The 15481-nt window shown below is 36.4% G+C and overlaps 1 protein-coding gene and 1 long non-coding RNA gene across 2 annotated transcripts in view; both read left to right on the top strand.

Annotated features, from left to right (window-relative positions):
• The window catches only part of LOC106730196, a 153271-nt gene extending 150709 nt beyond the window's left edge, over window positions 1-2562 (top strand). Inside the window, exon 5 of the long non-coding RNA XR_001366634.2 lies at window positions 2397-2562. This is a non-coding gene — a long non-coding RNA (uncharacterized LOC106730196). The remainder of the gene's footprint in view (window positions 1-2396) is intronic.
• Window positions 2563-9844: 7282 nt separating this feature from the next.
• COL5A2 (collagen type V alpha 2 chain) overlaps window positions 9845-15481 on the top strand; it is a 127898-nt gene continuing 122261 nt past the window's right edge. The window contains 1 exon segment of the mRNA XM_032479901.1: window positions 9845-9944. Coding sequence (XP_032335792.1) covers window positions 9848-9944 — 97 coding nt within the window. The 5' untranslated portion in view covers window positions 9845-9847.

Here is a 15481-nt window from a genome sequence, read left to right as displayed (position 1 = left end):
GGAAAGTTTTCAGATGTCCCAGGAACAATTTTCCGGATTCTTCTCATTCCAAAATCATGGAAGTGGAGATGATGCTGAAAGGGAAGACTAGGCACATTTATAAAATTTCACTCATCCAATAATATCTTATGATTGCAATTATTCCAGAGAAAACAAAAGTAAGTCTCTGTAAAATGAGAAAATGAGATCCATGTGTTTCTCCTAATCTCATGAGATGGTATCACTCACATACTTAAAAAAATTAAAATAATACACTATTCAACTGGTGAGTGAAACCTGCAATAGGTATTTTCTATGTAGTAGGAATAATAACCTTTTTTTGGTAATAAGTGATCACAGGAGGTGATCCTTATCCTTGGGCATCAAGGAGGACTCAGATTTATGTGGCTGCTATAACTTCAGAACATATTCAAAATCAAGTTTATAAATTGCTCTTTTGCTCACTCCTTATTTATGTGTGTGTTTTGTGTATAAATAACTACACATTTTAATTAAATAGTAATTAGAGCAATATGAGATGAATATGCAGAATGCACCTGATTTCTAAGCCATATAAACAGTGAGCCACTGATTATTTAGAACTTTGAAAAGCTTGGCTATATAGACTGACTAATTTTAGTATTTAATTAAGACTTTAATTACTGTGGTCAGAGACTATCTTAATTTATATTTGTATATTTATACCAAAATGAACCCATTGATTACTTGGAGATATTTAAATAAAAATTATAATCCAAATGCATCATATATTTTTAAATTAATAATATAGTTTAGCCTTTGATGATTGTTAAAGTACTCATATATGATAAAGAATTGTGATAGTTGGGACTGGGAGCTGAAGTTTCTGCTTTTCAGCATTAAGACTTGCCACTGCTGGCCATTTCCCATTTGATATGTGCACATTGGGGAGGAAGACAAGGATGAATCTTTTTATTACTCATAGATTGTCTAAAAAATTGGTAGTGAATGCTCCAGACGTATTGATGACTGGTATAATTATTTTTCATCTTCAAACACTGGGCACAAATCTAAAATGTAAAACAAAACTAGAACATAAATGACACTTGAAATAGCAGGTTATGTAAAATGCTGTACTTTCTTAACAGCCCATTTACAAAAATTTCTTTCATTACACAAAGCAGAGAATTTCACAGCTCTGTAAAACAAAAATGAAGTTACTAAAGGAGCTGAAGAGTAGTTTGCCCCAAGACACAGGAAACTATAAAATATTTTTAAAAATTACTGATGGAAGTGTGAAATGTGATAAAATGTATCACATTGATTTCCTTGCCCTCTGCTGCCCTCTCCATATCAAGGACAAATTTCCCAAACCTCTCCTCTCCACATAATTGTCAGCTGAACAATATAAGAACTCAAGAGTCTGATGGGCTGAATGACTCCTTATTTTGGGAAACAACTTGAGACTCTGAGGCCTTTTTAAAAGCAGTATATAGAACATCGCCAGCTCATTTGCTATAAATGGCCTTTGGTGTCACTGAGTTTCTGGACAATTTCTCCTTTGTAGCCTGTACGTACTCCTGCCATCTAAAACGTTTCCCTCAGGGGAAGCCCTGACTCACGGACTCTCATTTTAGCTACAGAGAATTGTCTATTCCAATACAAACAATCATCCACATTTCAGGATTTATTAGGCTTAATAAATAAATAATAGATTAATGATTAAGAATGAGGGAATAAATTTTAAAATGTAAAAATAGTACTTTAAAAAAAAGGAATGAACTACTGATACCTGCAACAGCATGGATGAATCTTAGAACCAGACACAAGAAGGTACATGCTGTCTGATTCCATTTAGGTAATATTCTGGAAAAGCAAAGCTATGGGGATGGAAATCAGACCATGGTGTCTGGAGTGGGGTTGGGAGGAGAAGGTTGACTCCAAATGGAGGAACTTTTGAAGGTGAAGAAAATATCCTTGAGACTGTGATGGTGGTTATGTGATTGTATGCATTTGTCATACTTAAAGAACTGTACACCTAAAAAGGTGAATTTTACTCTATTTAAACCATGCCTTGGTAAACATAATACAAAAAGAAAAAAAAGAAAAGAAAAAACAGAATGAGGGAATGAGTGGAGCCTACTGTGGTGGATAACTGAACTTTCTTTTAGTTACCTTGGTTTTTTATCTTTCAGTAAATTTTAACAGTTAAATTTTAAACCAATGACAAATCATGATTTTTAAAAAAGAGCATTAACACAGTTACTTATTTTATTAAACAGCACTTACATCTTTGTACCAGACATTGTCTAAGAGCGTTACAACTATCAGCTCATTTAATCCTCAACTACCTAGTGAGGCCAGTATTACTATTCTTATTTTGCAGTCAAGGAAACTGAGTTGTAGAGAAGACATTTGATTTTTCTCTATTCACCCAGATAGTCAGTGCTGAGGCCGGAATTTGGACATGGTCCACCAGGCTTTAGAATCTGTGCTCTGCTGATAACCACTACAGTTCTGCAGACATCATCATCATCATCATCATCATCATCATCATCATCATCATCATCATTATTATTAATTATTATTATTTCAGTTTTTTGCAGCTTAATGAGGTATAATTGACAAATAAATTGTATGTATTTAAGATGTACAATGTGATGATTTGATATATATCTATATATTGTGAAATGACAACTGTAATCAAGTTAATTAACACATCCATCACCTCCCATAGTTAATTTTGTGTGTGTGTAGTGAGAACACTTAAGAACTACTCTCTTAGCAAATTTCATATATATGATCCATTATTAACTGTAGTCACCCTGCTGTACATTAGATTCCTAGGATGCAGACTCTTTTGATGCCATCTTCTAGTTAGCAAAACTGAATTATATTCATTAGCATGAAGTACAGCGGATAGAGTGCCAGGACTTGGAAATCAATTTTGAAACTGTTGTTTGTGACTTCACAATCTCTCTGAATCCCAATATGGAATGAGAATGATCATCCTGCTTGTATTATTTTACTGGATTATTGTGTCTCAAAGACTATGCATGTCCTCAACCAGTATGTAAAGAGCTGGGTGCTATATAAGCCATCATGACTTATCAGATCATTTATGGTTTTGGCTCACAGGACTCTCCATAACTTGTAAATGTGGCTGTTGATTGCCTCAGGAGATAAGACAGTACTTTAAAATGTAAAAGTGCAAACATTTCTCAAGATATGACTGTGCTAAAATATAAATATCCAGATTAAAGTGAAGGTTTATATTTTAACAAGTTAAAATTTTTGAATAAAATAAGAAAATATTTCTAATTATGCCTAAATGTAAAAAGGTATATTTTCAGTACAAATATATAGAGCTAAACTATATGCATAAAATTTGGATATAGATGGTATTTATAATTAAATTCATTGATTCATGTATTTGTTTACTTGAAAAGATATTATGTTCAAGACATTTTGAGAGAGTCCCTCAGTGGTGTCATTTGTTTAAAAATATCAGTGATGGAGTTTAAACTAAGGAAATAATTGTCGTATAATTTCTTAAGGTTAGCTCCTTAAGAGAAAAGACTCAGCAGCCAGAGTTCCAAACCTGGATCTTGTCATTTCTTGACTTCTCTAGCATTACTTGGCATAAGTTATTTAGCTTCTATGAGCCTCAGTTTCCTTTCTTCATCTGTAAAATAGGGAAAATAATAGGACTTATTCCATAGCATTGCTTTGAGAATTGTTAATGAGTACATATAACATGCTTACATAGTATTTGACACATAGTAAGTTCTTAACAGTCTAGCCATTTTTATTATCATTATAGTTATTATCTTCACAGTGGCTTTCAGCCAGAAAGAAAGTGTATTCACAATATGCAGTCTTTTTCTGTTTAAAAATTATAGTTTTGCTATTTCTTGGCATATAAGCACCTACTCAGTTATGTGTTCGCCTTTTACTCTTTTATCGGTTAGTTTCTCTTCCTTGCTTAGGTCACTAGAACCATCATTTTCCTAGTCCCATAGGGCTGACATCTTACAATTATTTTTATTTATACTCACTGTCACTTCTGTCATGGCTAATCAATCAGCAGGTTTTACTGATTCTTTACCAAACAATATGCATTCAATAATAACTACTGGACAAATATGAATAACAAAAAAACACCCAAAATCTGAAAAAGCTTTCAATCTGGCAGGGTGATCTGACACGCAAGTATTGTTTGATGTTAGGGAGGCCCACACAGAACGTGTTGGTCAGTTCTGTGAAGGAACAGACTGGTTTGTCAAGGGGGCAACACTTGAGCTTTGCTGGCTCTGTTATCCACTCAGTTGGCAGAGGTGTCCTCAGATTTTCACTTTAACTTCTCATAATTCATCAGTGATTTTATTTCCAAAATATATCCTGAATTACTCTGCTTCTTTCTATTTTCACCACACATCCCTAGTCCAAACCTCCATAATATCTCATCTGGACTAAAAGTGCTTCCTAACTTGTGTCCTCACTTCCATTCTTGCCTTGCTATGATACATTTCTCACAAGCCATTTAAATTTTTAAAAATCAGTAAATTAGAGCACGTCATTCTTCTGTTTAAAAAATCTTCATTGGATTCTCATTGCATTTAGAAAAAAAATCCAACGTCCTCCTCATGACCTATAAGACTTTACTGACAGATCTTATCGCCAGCCTTATACCAAGCTGGTCATAATGGCTTCCTTTGTACTCTTGCACACTAAAAGCTTATCCCTATCTAGTAAGAAGAATAATGGCCTCCCAAAGATGTCCATGTCCTAATCTCTGGAACCTGGAAATATATTACCTTACATGTCAAAAAGACTTTGTGATACGTGATTAAGGATGTTGAGATGGGGAAATTATCCTACATTATCCAGATGGAACCAGTGCAGTCACATGTGTCATTAAAAGCAGAGATCCTTTCCTGGATATAGTCAGAGAAAGAGATGTCACCACAAAAGTAGTGTCAGATTGATGCCATGTTGCTGGCTTTGAAGATGGAGAAAGAGGCTATGAGAATGTGGGTGATCTCTTAGAAGCCTGAAAAGGCAAAAGAAAAAGGATTCTCCCCTAGAAACTCTCAAAAGGAGTGCAGCCCTGCTGATACCTTGATTTTAGCCTGTGAGACCCAGGCTTATGACCTGTGGAACTGTAAGATAATACATTTGTGTTGTTTTAAGCCACAAAATTTGTAAAAATTTTTATGACAGCCATACAAAATTAATACACCATGCCAGGCCACTCACACTTTCTGTTCCCTCTGCTTGGATTGCCATTTTCCACCAGTTCTCCAGGGACAGATCCTTTCCAAATTTTAGGTTTCAGATTCACTGTTACCTCCTTAAAGGGTTTATCCTGATGGCCCTATCTGCAGCATCCTTCCCACCACCAAATCCTAACAGACTCTAAAAGAACACACTGTTTATTTCCTTCATGGCACCTCACTGTCTGTAGTTATCTTGTTTGCATATTTGCTCACTTATTTATGGCTGTTTTAGGCTCCATAGCATCAATGACCTTGTCTGTGTTATTCACCCTGTATCCTTAGTGCCATGAATAGAACTTGGCAAATAACAGACATCAACAGATGTCTGTTGAATGAGAAAATGAATTAAACCAGGGACGTGGTTATTTCAGGCAAAGTTCAGAGCCTGAGCAAAATTTGAGGTGTGAAACTGCTTATGTTCCTGGGAAAAATCTGTGTTTCCAATGGCTTAAGCCAAAAGAGGAAAGCAGGAGATGGGAACCAAGAAATAGGCATTTTCCTTCTCCTCCTCCTCCTCTTCATCATCATCACTGTTATTTTAAAATATCATTACTAGATCATGTGAGTACTTGAGAGTTAATTTCATTTTTTAAGAGACGTTGTAGCAAATGCATTTGCACAACATGGATGGACCTGGAGGGTAACATGCTTAGTGAAATAAGTCAGACAAAGGCAATTACTGTATGTTGTCACTTGTATGTGTAATCTAAAAAATGAAACAAATGAGCAAATATAACAAAACAGAAACAGACTCACAGATGTAGAGAACAAACTAGTGTTACCAGTGGGGAGAGGGGAAGGGGTCAGGGACAAGATAGGAGGAGGGGATTAAGAGGAACAAACTACTTAATATATACTATGTATAAAATAGATATTACAAGGATATATTGTACAGCACAGTAAATATAGTCAATATTTTATAATAACTTTAAATGAAGTATAATCTATAAAAATATTAAATTACCATGGTGTTCACCAGAAACTAATATAATATTATAAGTCAACTATACTTCATTAAAAAGAAAAAGAAACCCATAACAAAACCAGCAAGACTCGGTGAACAATTGAATGTGCGTTGAAGGAGAAGAAACAGTGACCTCCTCCATTTCTGACTTGGGGCTAGGATAATTATGGCAGTGTTAATTGGTATAAAGAACACTGGAAGATCATAGTTTGTTTCATTTTGGAAGCTTTAAGTTTCATGGACTTGTCCAGAGAGAGATGTTCAATGCAGGCACTTTGAAATACAGATCTCCAACTTCAGGAGTGGAGCCTTGACTGGAAGTTATTGGCATGAAAAAGGACATAAAGTCAAGGGATCTAATAGTTAAAATAGCCCAAGACAATGGGGATGAAGAGTAAAAAAGGTGCTAGTACACCAGTGGAGAGCACAACAACTTCAAGAGCAGAATTAGCAAAGGAAATTTGACCCAAAAGCAGAGGGAATAAGAGTATGTGGGCTCAGGAAGCCATGGGAGGAAAGTTTCAGTGAGAAGAGAATGATCCAGGTATCAAACACAACAGGAGGGAAGAAGAAAGATCTTTGGGTTTAATGACAAAGGGGTGTTAGTGTCTCTTGCGGTGCCGGTGATGATATCTTGATGCACAGGGTGAAGCTAACCAGGAGAGCAAGGAAAGGAAAAAAGAAACTATAGAAGATGTGGAGTTAAGGGAAACCTTTGGGGTCTTTGTTTCTTTTTTGAGGAAACTGAGGGAGATACTGACAGAGTAATGTCTTGAAGGGGATGTGAGGGGACGGGAAGAAGGGTACAGAAGGAGGGATTACCTGTGAAGGGTGTGAGACATCTTTTCTTCTGAGGTTAGAGGTATTGGTGTGGATGTAAAAGCTAGGGAGCAGTGAGAATTCTCACTTCTGAGAAAGACATCCCTGTAATAGAATCCCAAATCTGCCATTTACTAGCTGAGCACGCTTGATATTTCTTTGAAACATAATTCCCTATATATGCCTCGAGAAAAAATAATAAATACCATTCAGAGTTGGTGTGTAGAGTTGTGTTAGTAAAAATTCACCCACTAGGCACATACTATTACAATATGTACAATTCATTGGAATTGTGACAGATTTCTAAGCTCCCCACCCAAACACTGAGGCCTAGAACCAGTTCTGTGAGGACTGAGGAATAGTCAAGTCTTCCTGAATTCAGCTACATTTATTAAACAGACATACCTGGTCAACACCTGTTTTCCAAATTATAATCTAGGTTCCTAAAGCCAAACATAGAGGAAAAGCCCAGGTCACAAAGCTTTCAAGGATAAGAGAGAATGCTAACTCATCTGAGCTTTCTTGAAAATATGTGCTTTCCCCTTAACATACCGTGTGCTTTTGATATGATGGGAAGGATCAGCTGAAACTGGAGTAAACTGTGAGAGGTTGACTTGTGTTTTAAATCGTTCTTATAAAAGCTGTGTTTACAGTTAAATTAAAAATAATTGTATTGAAACCCTGATAATAACTGTTTTAGTGACAGATACTAACATGCTGGTCTGCGCAAGCACTGAGGATTTACGTACATGTTGCTGCTGCAAGTCCTGTTGTCTTATCAGCTCTGTGCCCTCAGCATGTAGAAGACTTTCTGAGAATTGCAGATTCTCCATAAATGTCCTTGGTCTCCACGGTTCAGTAAAGATTCCATACAAGATGCCTGAAAATTGTGCCAACCCTTTGGTGTTGGAGTGTTGATGTCTAAAGTGGTTTCATAGTAGAACAGAAGTGGCAGGTGCAGAGAGTAGTTAAGTTTTTTTCTCTGCATTTTTCTCTTATTCTTTCTGAATATTTAGCAAGGTGTTCTTCAAGTCCTGGTCTCTCTCAGTTATTCTAAATAGAATTAGTAGAAGAGTGATTTTGGGTCCTTACTCAGCCCATTCATTTAAATGGGAGCAAGGCAGTTAAGTGTGATGGTAATAAGTAATTAAAATGAGACATGTTGAAGTGAAAAGTTAGACCAAGGGATACAGCTGCTTAGAGAATTGACCTCCTCTGGAATACTTCTCCAGAGATTCTAGCTCCAAAGCTAAAACTCAAAGATTCTTGGATTTCTTTCTACTAAGAAAAGTGATGATAATGTGTTCCTGACCTAATCTTACCTTGTAATTTCTCCTTTCTCTGAATTTCCACTGGGCTTGATGTACCATACATGTTTATCTGCTCTGGCTTATATTTCTTGTTTCAGTGTAAATTTATTTTCTTAGTGCCTACATGTGCTCCTTGAAGACACTTTATTTTGTGTCATCCTCTCCCTCCAGTGCTTAGCCCTGTTCAGGGTGCCTGGTCACGGCTGAGTTGTTAAGAACCGTGGACTCACCTGTGTTGTGTAGACCAGCCATTCTGATTTTGGGTGGACTCAAAGCAGCAACTATATTGGGTTCTGTGGAACTCTGAGGTTATTATGACCTTGGCAAGCATGAGTGTGGCACAAAAGTTCATGGATATTGCTCTGGAACAGTGCAACTGGAACCTCCAGATTCCCTGAAAAACTGGTTTAGGGATAATAACACCACCATCTACTTCTATGTAGTTCTTTGCAATTCGGAACTTAGTTAATCATATATTACTCACTTTAGTGTCACTAAACCCTATCCGCTGGTCAGGGCAAAGCCAAACCCCTCTTCTCAAATGAGAAAATTGGAGCACACCTAGATAAAGGACTTTGTGTTTACAAAATGGGTGAGTGGCGGAGCTGATATCTGAAGCAAGCCTTTCTGCATCCAAACGCAGTGTGTGTCCCACTCCTCCCCACTCACATAGTAAACTATTTTTCTACATTATAAAATCCTCTGGGACAAGAAGGACCTGCAGATGTGTTTCCCTAAATAAGAGAGGTGGAGGGATAAGGAGAGGATCTTAATTCGAAGTATGAGGCATCACACATTTATTTGTCTAGAATAGTTTCTTCACCTGGACATTTAACATTCCCCTTCCAGAATCTAGGAAAAGAAACAGAACCTGGCAAGGAAATTTTTTTTCTCCTCAGTAAAAAGAATGGTTAAAATTTGATCCTTTGAAAGTTTAAGGTGGACAAGAATCCTAAATTATCTAGACACCAAAAACTAGGTTAAAAGGCTGTATTTCCTCCCTAATGTCTTTTTCAGCTTATAGGGAAAAAGTGAAGGGATGTGTGTCTGGGGGAAGGGTTAGGGAGGGAGAATAAGACTCTTTCCTTCTAACAGGCTTTCTTTAAAAAAAAAAAAAAAGGGAAAAGAAACAAACGTTTGTTTCTGTGATTAAGCCACATTTATGTTTAAAACATAAATGAAATAGGAACAGTTCAAGGCACAGAGGCGCGTGTTCTGATTTGGTTGTTTACCATCAATCATACCGTTGCTTGGCAGACACTGGATGGTTATGAGCCTGAACAAGCTGAAAAGGGGCAGGAAAAGAAGTGGAGGCAGCATTCTTCCTATTTAAAGCTGCATCGCCTGAAAAAAGTTTTCGCAGACTGTGCTGGAGCTGGTGCTGAAAAAGGGGGTTTTGCAGAGGCTGCCCTGGGGCTGGTGCTGAAAGAAGAGCCCGCAGCTGACTTCATGGTGCTACAATAACCTTAGAATCTACTTTTCACTCCCAGGAGGACCCACATGTCTAATATTTAGACATGATGGCAAACTGGGTGGAAGCAAGACCTCTCCTCATTCTTACTGTTTTATTAGGGCAGTTTGTCTCAATAAAAGCCCAGGAAGAAGACGAGGATGGTGAGTTTGCCGTTTGCTTTCCTTGTGGTGTTTATTGCACGGTTTGGGAAGTAGGTGGAATGTTAAGCCTCAGGAAGAGCATGAAGAGGAGGTTCTGGTCTGAAGTTGAGAAGGGGGCTGACAGATTTGCACCTGGGAAACGGCTCGGAAGACAATTGGGATGTTTGTAAATCCGGAGCTTCTACGTCTGCCTTTGGGAAGAGTACACTACTGAATATTTCTGGGAAAGCCTAAGATAAGTCCCTTTGCCTGAATGTGGAGAGTGGGAAGTTTAAAAGAAAAGAAGAGTGCTTAAAACGGAGCAGTAACGACACTTTTAGTTAGAGTTCTGTTCCGTGGACTGGAGCTTGCAGAGCAAGGCAAAAGTCGCAGCAGAAGCTGGGTAGGGTGGAGTCTTTTTTTGTACTGAACTTCAGCTGCTTCATAAAATTCTTTGTTTAGAAAAACCTCTGCAGCCACTCTGATAACTGATTTTTCTTTGTCTTTGGCTCCTTATTCTTGTCTCTTTACAGACTTTTACGTCGTTCCCATTTTCATTTGTGATCTTACAATCACTTTTGCTTTCTGAGAGACAGTCTCGTTTATTTCTCCATGACAGAGGCTGATAGAAGCCAGATTTCTTATTTTCCCACCCTCTTGACTTGATTATCAGGACAGTGGTGGTTCCCTGTTGGATGGCGGAAGGCCGGAAATCGGCATGCTTTATATAATTTATTTACCACGGGGTATTTGTATGGGCATTATTCCTTAGACACAAGTTTCTTTTCTTCTCTTTTCTCTTTTTTAAAACATAAGACAAATATTGCCTGGTTACCAATTTTTTTTTTCCCTATGCAATTTGCATATGTTAGGATTGGGTTTTGTGGTATGGTTAAGCAAGAATGCATGGCTGCTACAGAATATAAGAAAATATTTAAATTGGTTCCACTGATTACTAAATCCTTGCTCTCCAGGCCTGAAGTTTCAAATACAGACATGTACTCTTTCATACTAGCCATTATAGATTTTCATAACAATTTAACATCAAACTCAAGCTTTTAAAACTTAGCGCATTTATTTAACTTTTTTGTTATTGTCTTACAATGTATTTTTGTGTATATGTATACACGCACACATATATGTATATGCGTATATGTATATATGTATTTTAATACCTGCTTCCATGTATTTTTGCTCTATAGATATTCATAAAATTAATCTAGAGACCAAGATCTAAAACATTTAAAGAGTGAAAATAAGAATCTGAGATGAATACCCAACAATCTGTCCAGAGTCCCATAGAGGGGGCACTTTCTAAAATCTTGGAACTTTTAATGTTACTTTTTATGTTTTAAAAAAGAGGTAATTTATAAAAGATAAAACTTCTTGAGTTTCTTCGCAGTGCTGTGGAAAGCGTATGTTGTTTGGAAGGTGGGGAAGACAATTGTATAGGAAGTAGAAGTCAGGAAAGGGGAGAAAAAAATACAGAAAAATTACAATAGAAATAGAAAAATCTGAATACAAAAGAAGTAGTTGACTCCCTTCCCCCACCAAAACAACCAACAACTTTTATGTAAAAATTAACACAACTTTCCTTGTTAATAAATTTTAAAATAAATAACTTCCCTTTATAAAGTATGAAAATAAGCAAACATGTGAATAAATGAATGTTTCATAAGGTAAATGAGATAGGCCATATGTTAAAGAACTTCCCCAAATAATTGTAATTACTCTGTAGGTGTTTCTGAAAAATGAGCAGAGTTTAATTTTCCTAAATACTAATGTTAGATGTTAGAAAAATGGTGTTTGGTACAAAAAGTCCCTGATTCCATCCCAACTCTTCTCTCCTAATGTAACCAACCAAACAGCATAGAAACTGGAATTCCAAACATTAGATTTTACAGAAAAAGGGCAATTGCTTGCATACGTATTGTAAAACATAAATTCCTCAGTTTTATTACTCAAGCTAAGAAGAATATATGTGATTTAAAATTCAATAGCAAAAGAAAATAGTTATCACCCTAATTAAAGGTGATATAGAAAAGAATTCTGGAATCCAGTATATTCAGAGCTATATAACTTCTACTTACTTATCATGTATATTTTGGTTTAAGTTACATTGTATGGATACTTGGCAATACTTTATTTTCCCTGTTCAGGCTTGTCACAAGCTTAATGAAAGTGTCAGAATTTTGAAACTCCATGTGATTTTAAGCTTGGGGAAGAGTGAGCTCAGGTAAATGTTTTAAACTAAAGAAATACCTGAGGCACACATGCAAAACAAGTATATTTTTCAAATTTTAGCTATGACTAAGTCATATATGGTGGTATTGCCTTTGTGTGTAAATATGTCCTCTTTGAAAAGTAGAAACCTGTTATCACATGTAAGTACATACTTAGAAGCTTTTATTTTTTCTTTTCAAGACCTCAAGGTATATATCTTTTCTGTTTGACTCTGGCTGTTTACCGGAAATTTAAAACTTACGTTTTATATAGTTACACAGTGCCTGCCTAATAGAAATACTATGATGAGATAAAAGTAAGTAAATAAAGTTTTAGGCCTTTTAGGCCAAAGTCATTACTACTTCTCACTAAATATTAAGAACTGAATTGATTTTTTCAGTTCATAAAAATGAGAAAGTTTGAGAGTTAGGCTAACTTTAGTTGAGACTATTAATTAACAAAATTCAGAGTTGAGATGACACCGTCAGCTTTTCATAAGTTTGTGTGTGTCTGTGTGTGTGGTGGAGGGGTGATTTGAGAGGTTCCCCATTTTTTTTGTAGGATAAAATGCTAATATATATTTATAGTAATTTTAATATTCTAAATGAAGGTCTAGCACCTAGTGAACTTATATACATTCTTGTTATCAGAAGTGGACATACTTAATCTTAGACAGTAATCTTTGATGTGAATCATTGATTTCAACCACAGAGAGGCAATGGAGAGAAGGGAAGGTGCAGAAATGTACCATTTTATTTCCAGAGACTGTAAATGTCGATGCTTTTCAGGCAGGTAACATCAACAAATGAAGCAAGTAAGTGTTTGTATGTCAACAGGGGATGATGGGCCTGTGGAGAACTGAAGATACATGACCACTTGAAGGCACTCACATCTAATGCTTTCAGAAAGCAGTGCATAAGCCAAGTGCAGTTTATCTGGGTGCCAGGTTTGGCTCATGGAACATATATTTGCAACCCTCTTGTTGCAACCCTATACTGATTTCCTGGATCCAAGCCAACTTCTGATTACTAAGAGGTGAGGGGCTCACAGTCCTTTCTATAGCATGGTCTCCTGCATTTTTATTATGTTATGCCATTTATCTCATTATTAAAATACAAATATGAAGAAACTAAAGCTTACCACTCGATAAGTGGATCGGATGGGATCCACTTGGATGGGATCATTTTAAAAGAGGTAGAGAATATGAATACATAGCTTAAGATACTTGTTCACTCATACATTGTTTTAAACTCATTACTTTTGAAATAGATACTTTGGATTATGTAGGATATGCAGACTTTTAAAGTGGATGTTTTGATCTGGGTTCAGCTGCATATAGCAGAATGCAGTAGTTTAAACCAAAAAAAGTGGGGGGTTTTTTTTTCCTATATAAAAGAAGCTTTTAGTTAGATAGTGAAAGGCTGGTATATTGGCTCTACAGTGTCATCAGGCATTCAGTTTATTTCTAGCTCTCTCATATCCCTAGGGTACAGTCCTTGATGTTATGTTCCTAGACAGCTGCTGGAGTTCCAGCCATTACATTTACTTTCCAGGCATCTGGACAGAGGACAGGAAACAAAAGCTATGATTCCCTCTTTTTTAATGGAGAGTATTAAGTCTTCATATTATTTCAACTTACTTTGGCTAGAATTTAGTCATGTGGTCACACAAAGCTACAAGGGCTGCTAGGAAATGTAGTCCTTTAGCTGGGTAGCCCTCGTAGTGCACTCTACTAAATAGAGTTCTGTTAAGAGGGATATAAAAGGGTGAATAGCTGTTAGGAGGCAGTCACAAGCCTGAGACCACAGTGAGCATAACTGTCAGCCACTTTCAGTGGAATAGGTCTTCTGGTTTCAATGGACAGAATATAGTTGAATAACCAGATCTACCCCAGTTATTGTTCATTGCTGAGTAGACCATGAAGCCAAGAACATGGGATGGCACTTAAATATCAGGTTGAAATTCTTTTCAATTCTTTCTGTATTCTCACCAGATAAATTTAGAAGTAGCTACAACTTTTATTCAAACTAGAATGAGGCTTTATTTTGAAGAGTATCTCCTTCTATACATATGGATTGATAGACTGATAGATATAGTGAATTTTTTATATTGACAAATGTGATGTATACTTTGACCATGACTCTTAAGTTAGTTGTAAGCAACTCACAGATCAGTGTTGAGCTGGCTGCATGCAGAATCACCTGAAGAACTTGTTGCTGATACAGATTCTAGGCTCCCCTCGTTTCCAGATATCCTGATCTGGTAGATTTGGATGGGATTTCGGAAGCTCTCCCAGGGCTTCCAATCTATGCTGGTGAACCACTGTATTAAATCTGTCTAAGACTTTTGATCTTGATGTGGACACCAGTTGATTTCCTGTTCTAAGATGACACACTGTGACTTTGGTGATAACTTGCTATGCTAGTCATTCCGTTCACTTATAAAGCTACCTAATTAAAGTTTGTAAATAAACCATTGCAAATTCACCATCATTTCTGGAAAACACAGCTCAAGGCCCAAATCTTCCTCACTGTGGGTTGGGTGAATCATTTCACTATGTAAAGGACACATACTATTAAAACCTATTTCCAGGTGAATATATAGTTTTCATTGTTCTCTTTTTTTCTCTTTTACTTCCTGCTCTTCACACTTTTATAATATCGCCACAGGCCTAAAATTCATTGTGCTGATCATTCTAGAAATGCACATAATGCAGTATGTGAGGTGAAAGCATAAAGAAAATGGTTTATTTTTGAGAAGAGGGGGCTTAGAAGACTGAAGTCATGTTAATCTATTTTTTTCTTTTTTAAATCCTACTTGAAGGATAATTCATGCATCATCACTTAGCTTTATATGGCAATTCATAAAATGTTTAAAAATGGATCAGTCACTGACAGGGGGAGGGTACAGCTTAGTGGTAGAGCATGTGCCTAGCATGCACGAGGTCCTGGGTTCAATTCCCAGTACCTCCATTAAAGTAAATAAATAAATAAACTTAATTACCCACCCCCCACCCACACAAAATTGAAAAAACCTAGATAAGTCACTTTTTGACTAGTTTTTTTTGCTCTGAGATCACAGCGTTGAAAAGTTTTTCTTTATATTTGAGAGATACAGTAATAGTAGGGAAAAATGACTAAATTGTTAATTATTAATTGACCTATTGTATAAATTTGGGCAAGTAGTACAGGTTTACAGAAGACTATGGAATTGTTAGGAAGATACTGACAATTTAGTTTTCCTCTAAATCTCTTTCCATGTAAATTTTATGTGGATTTTTTCCTAAATTTCATTTAAGAATGATAAGCTATTATATTCAGTATTTAAAAGAGTAT

This window comes from Camelus ferus, chromosome 5 (assembly GCF_009834535.1).
Source record: "Camelus ferus isolate YT-003-E chromosome 5, BCGSAC_Cfer_1.0, whole genome shotgun sequence".
Classification (NCBI taxonomy): domain Eukaryota; kingdom Metazoa; phylum Chordata; class Mammalia; order Artiodactyla; family Camelidae; genus Camelus; species Camelus ferus.
This window is presented reverse-complemented; position numbering and strand designations above follow the sequence as displayed.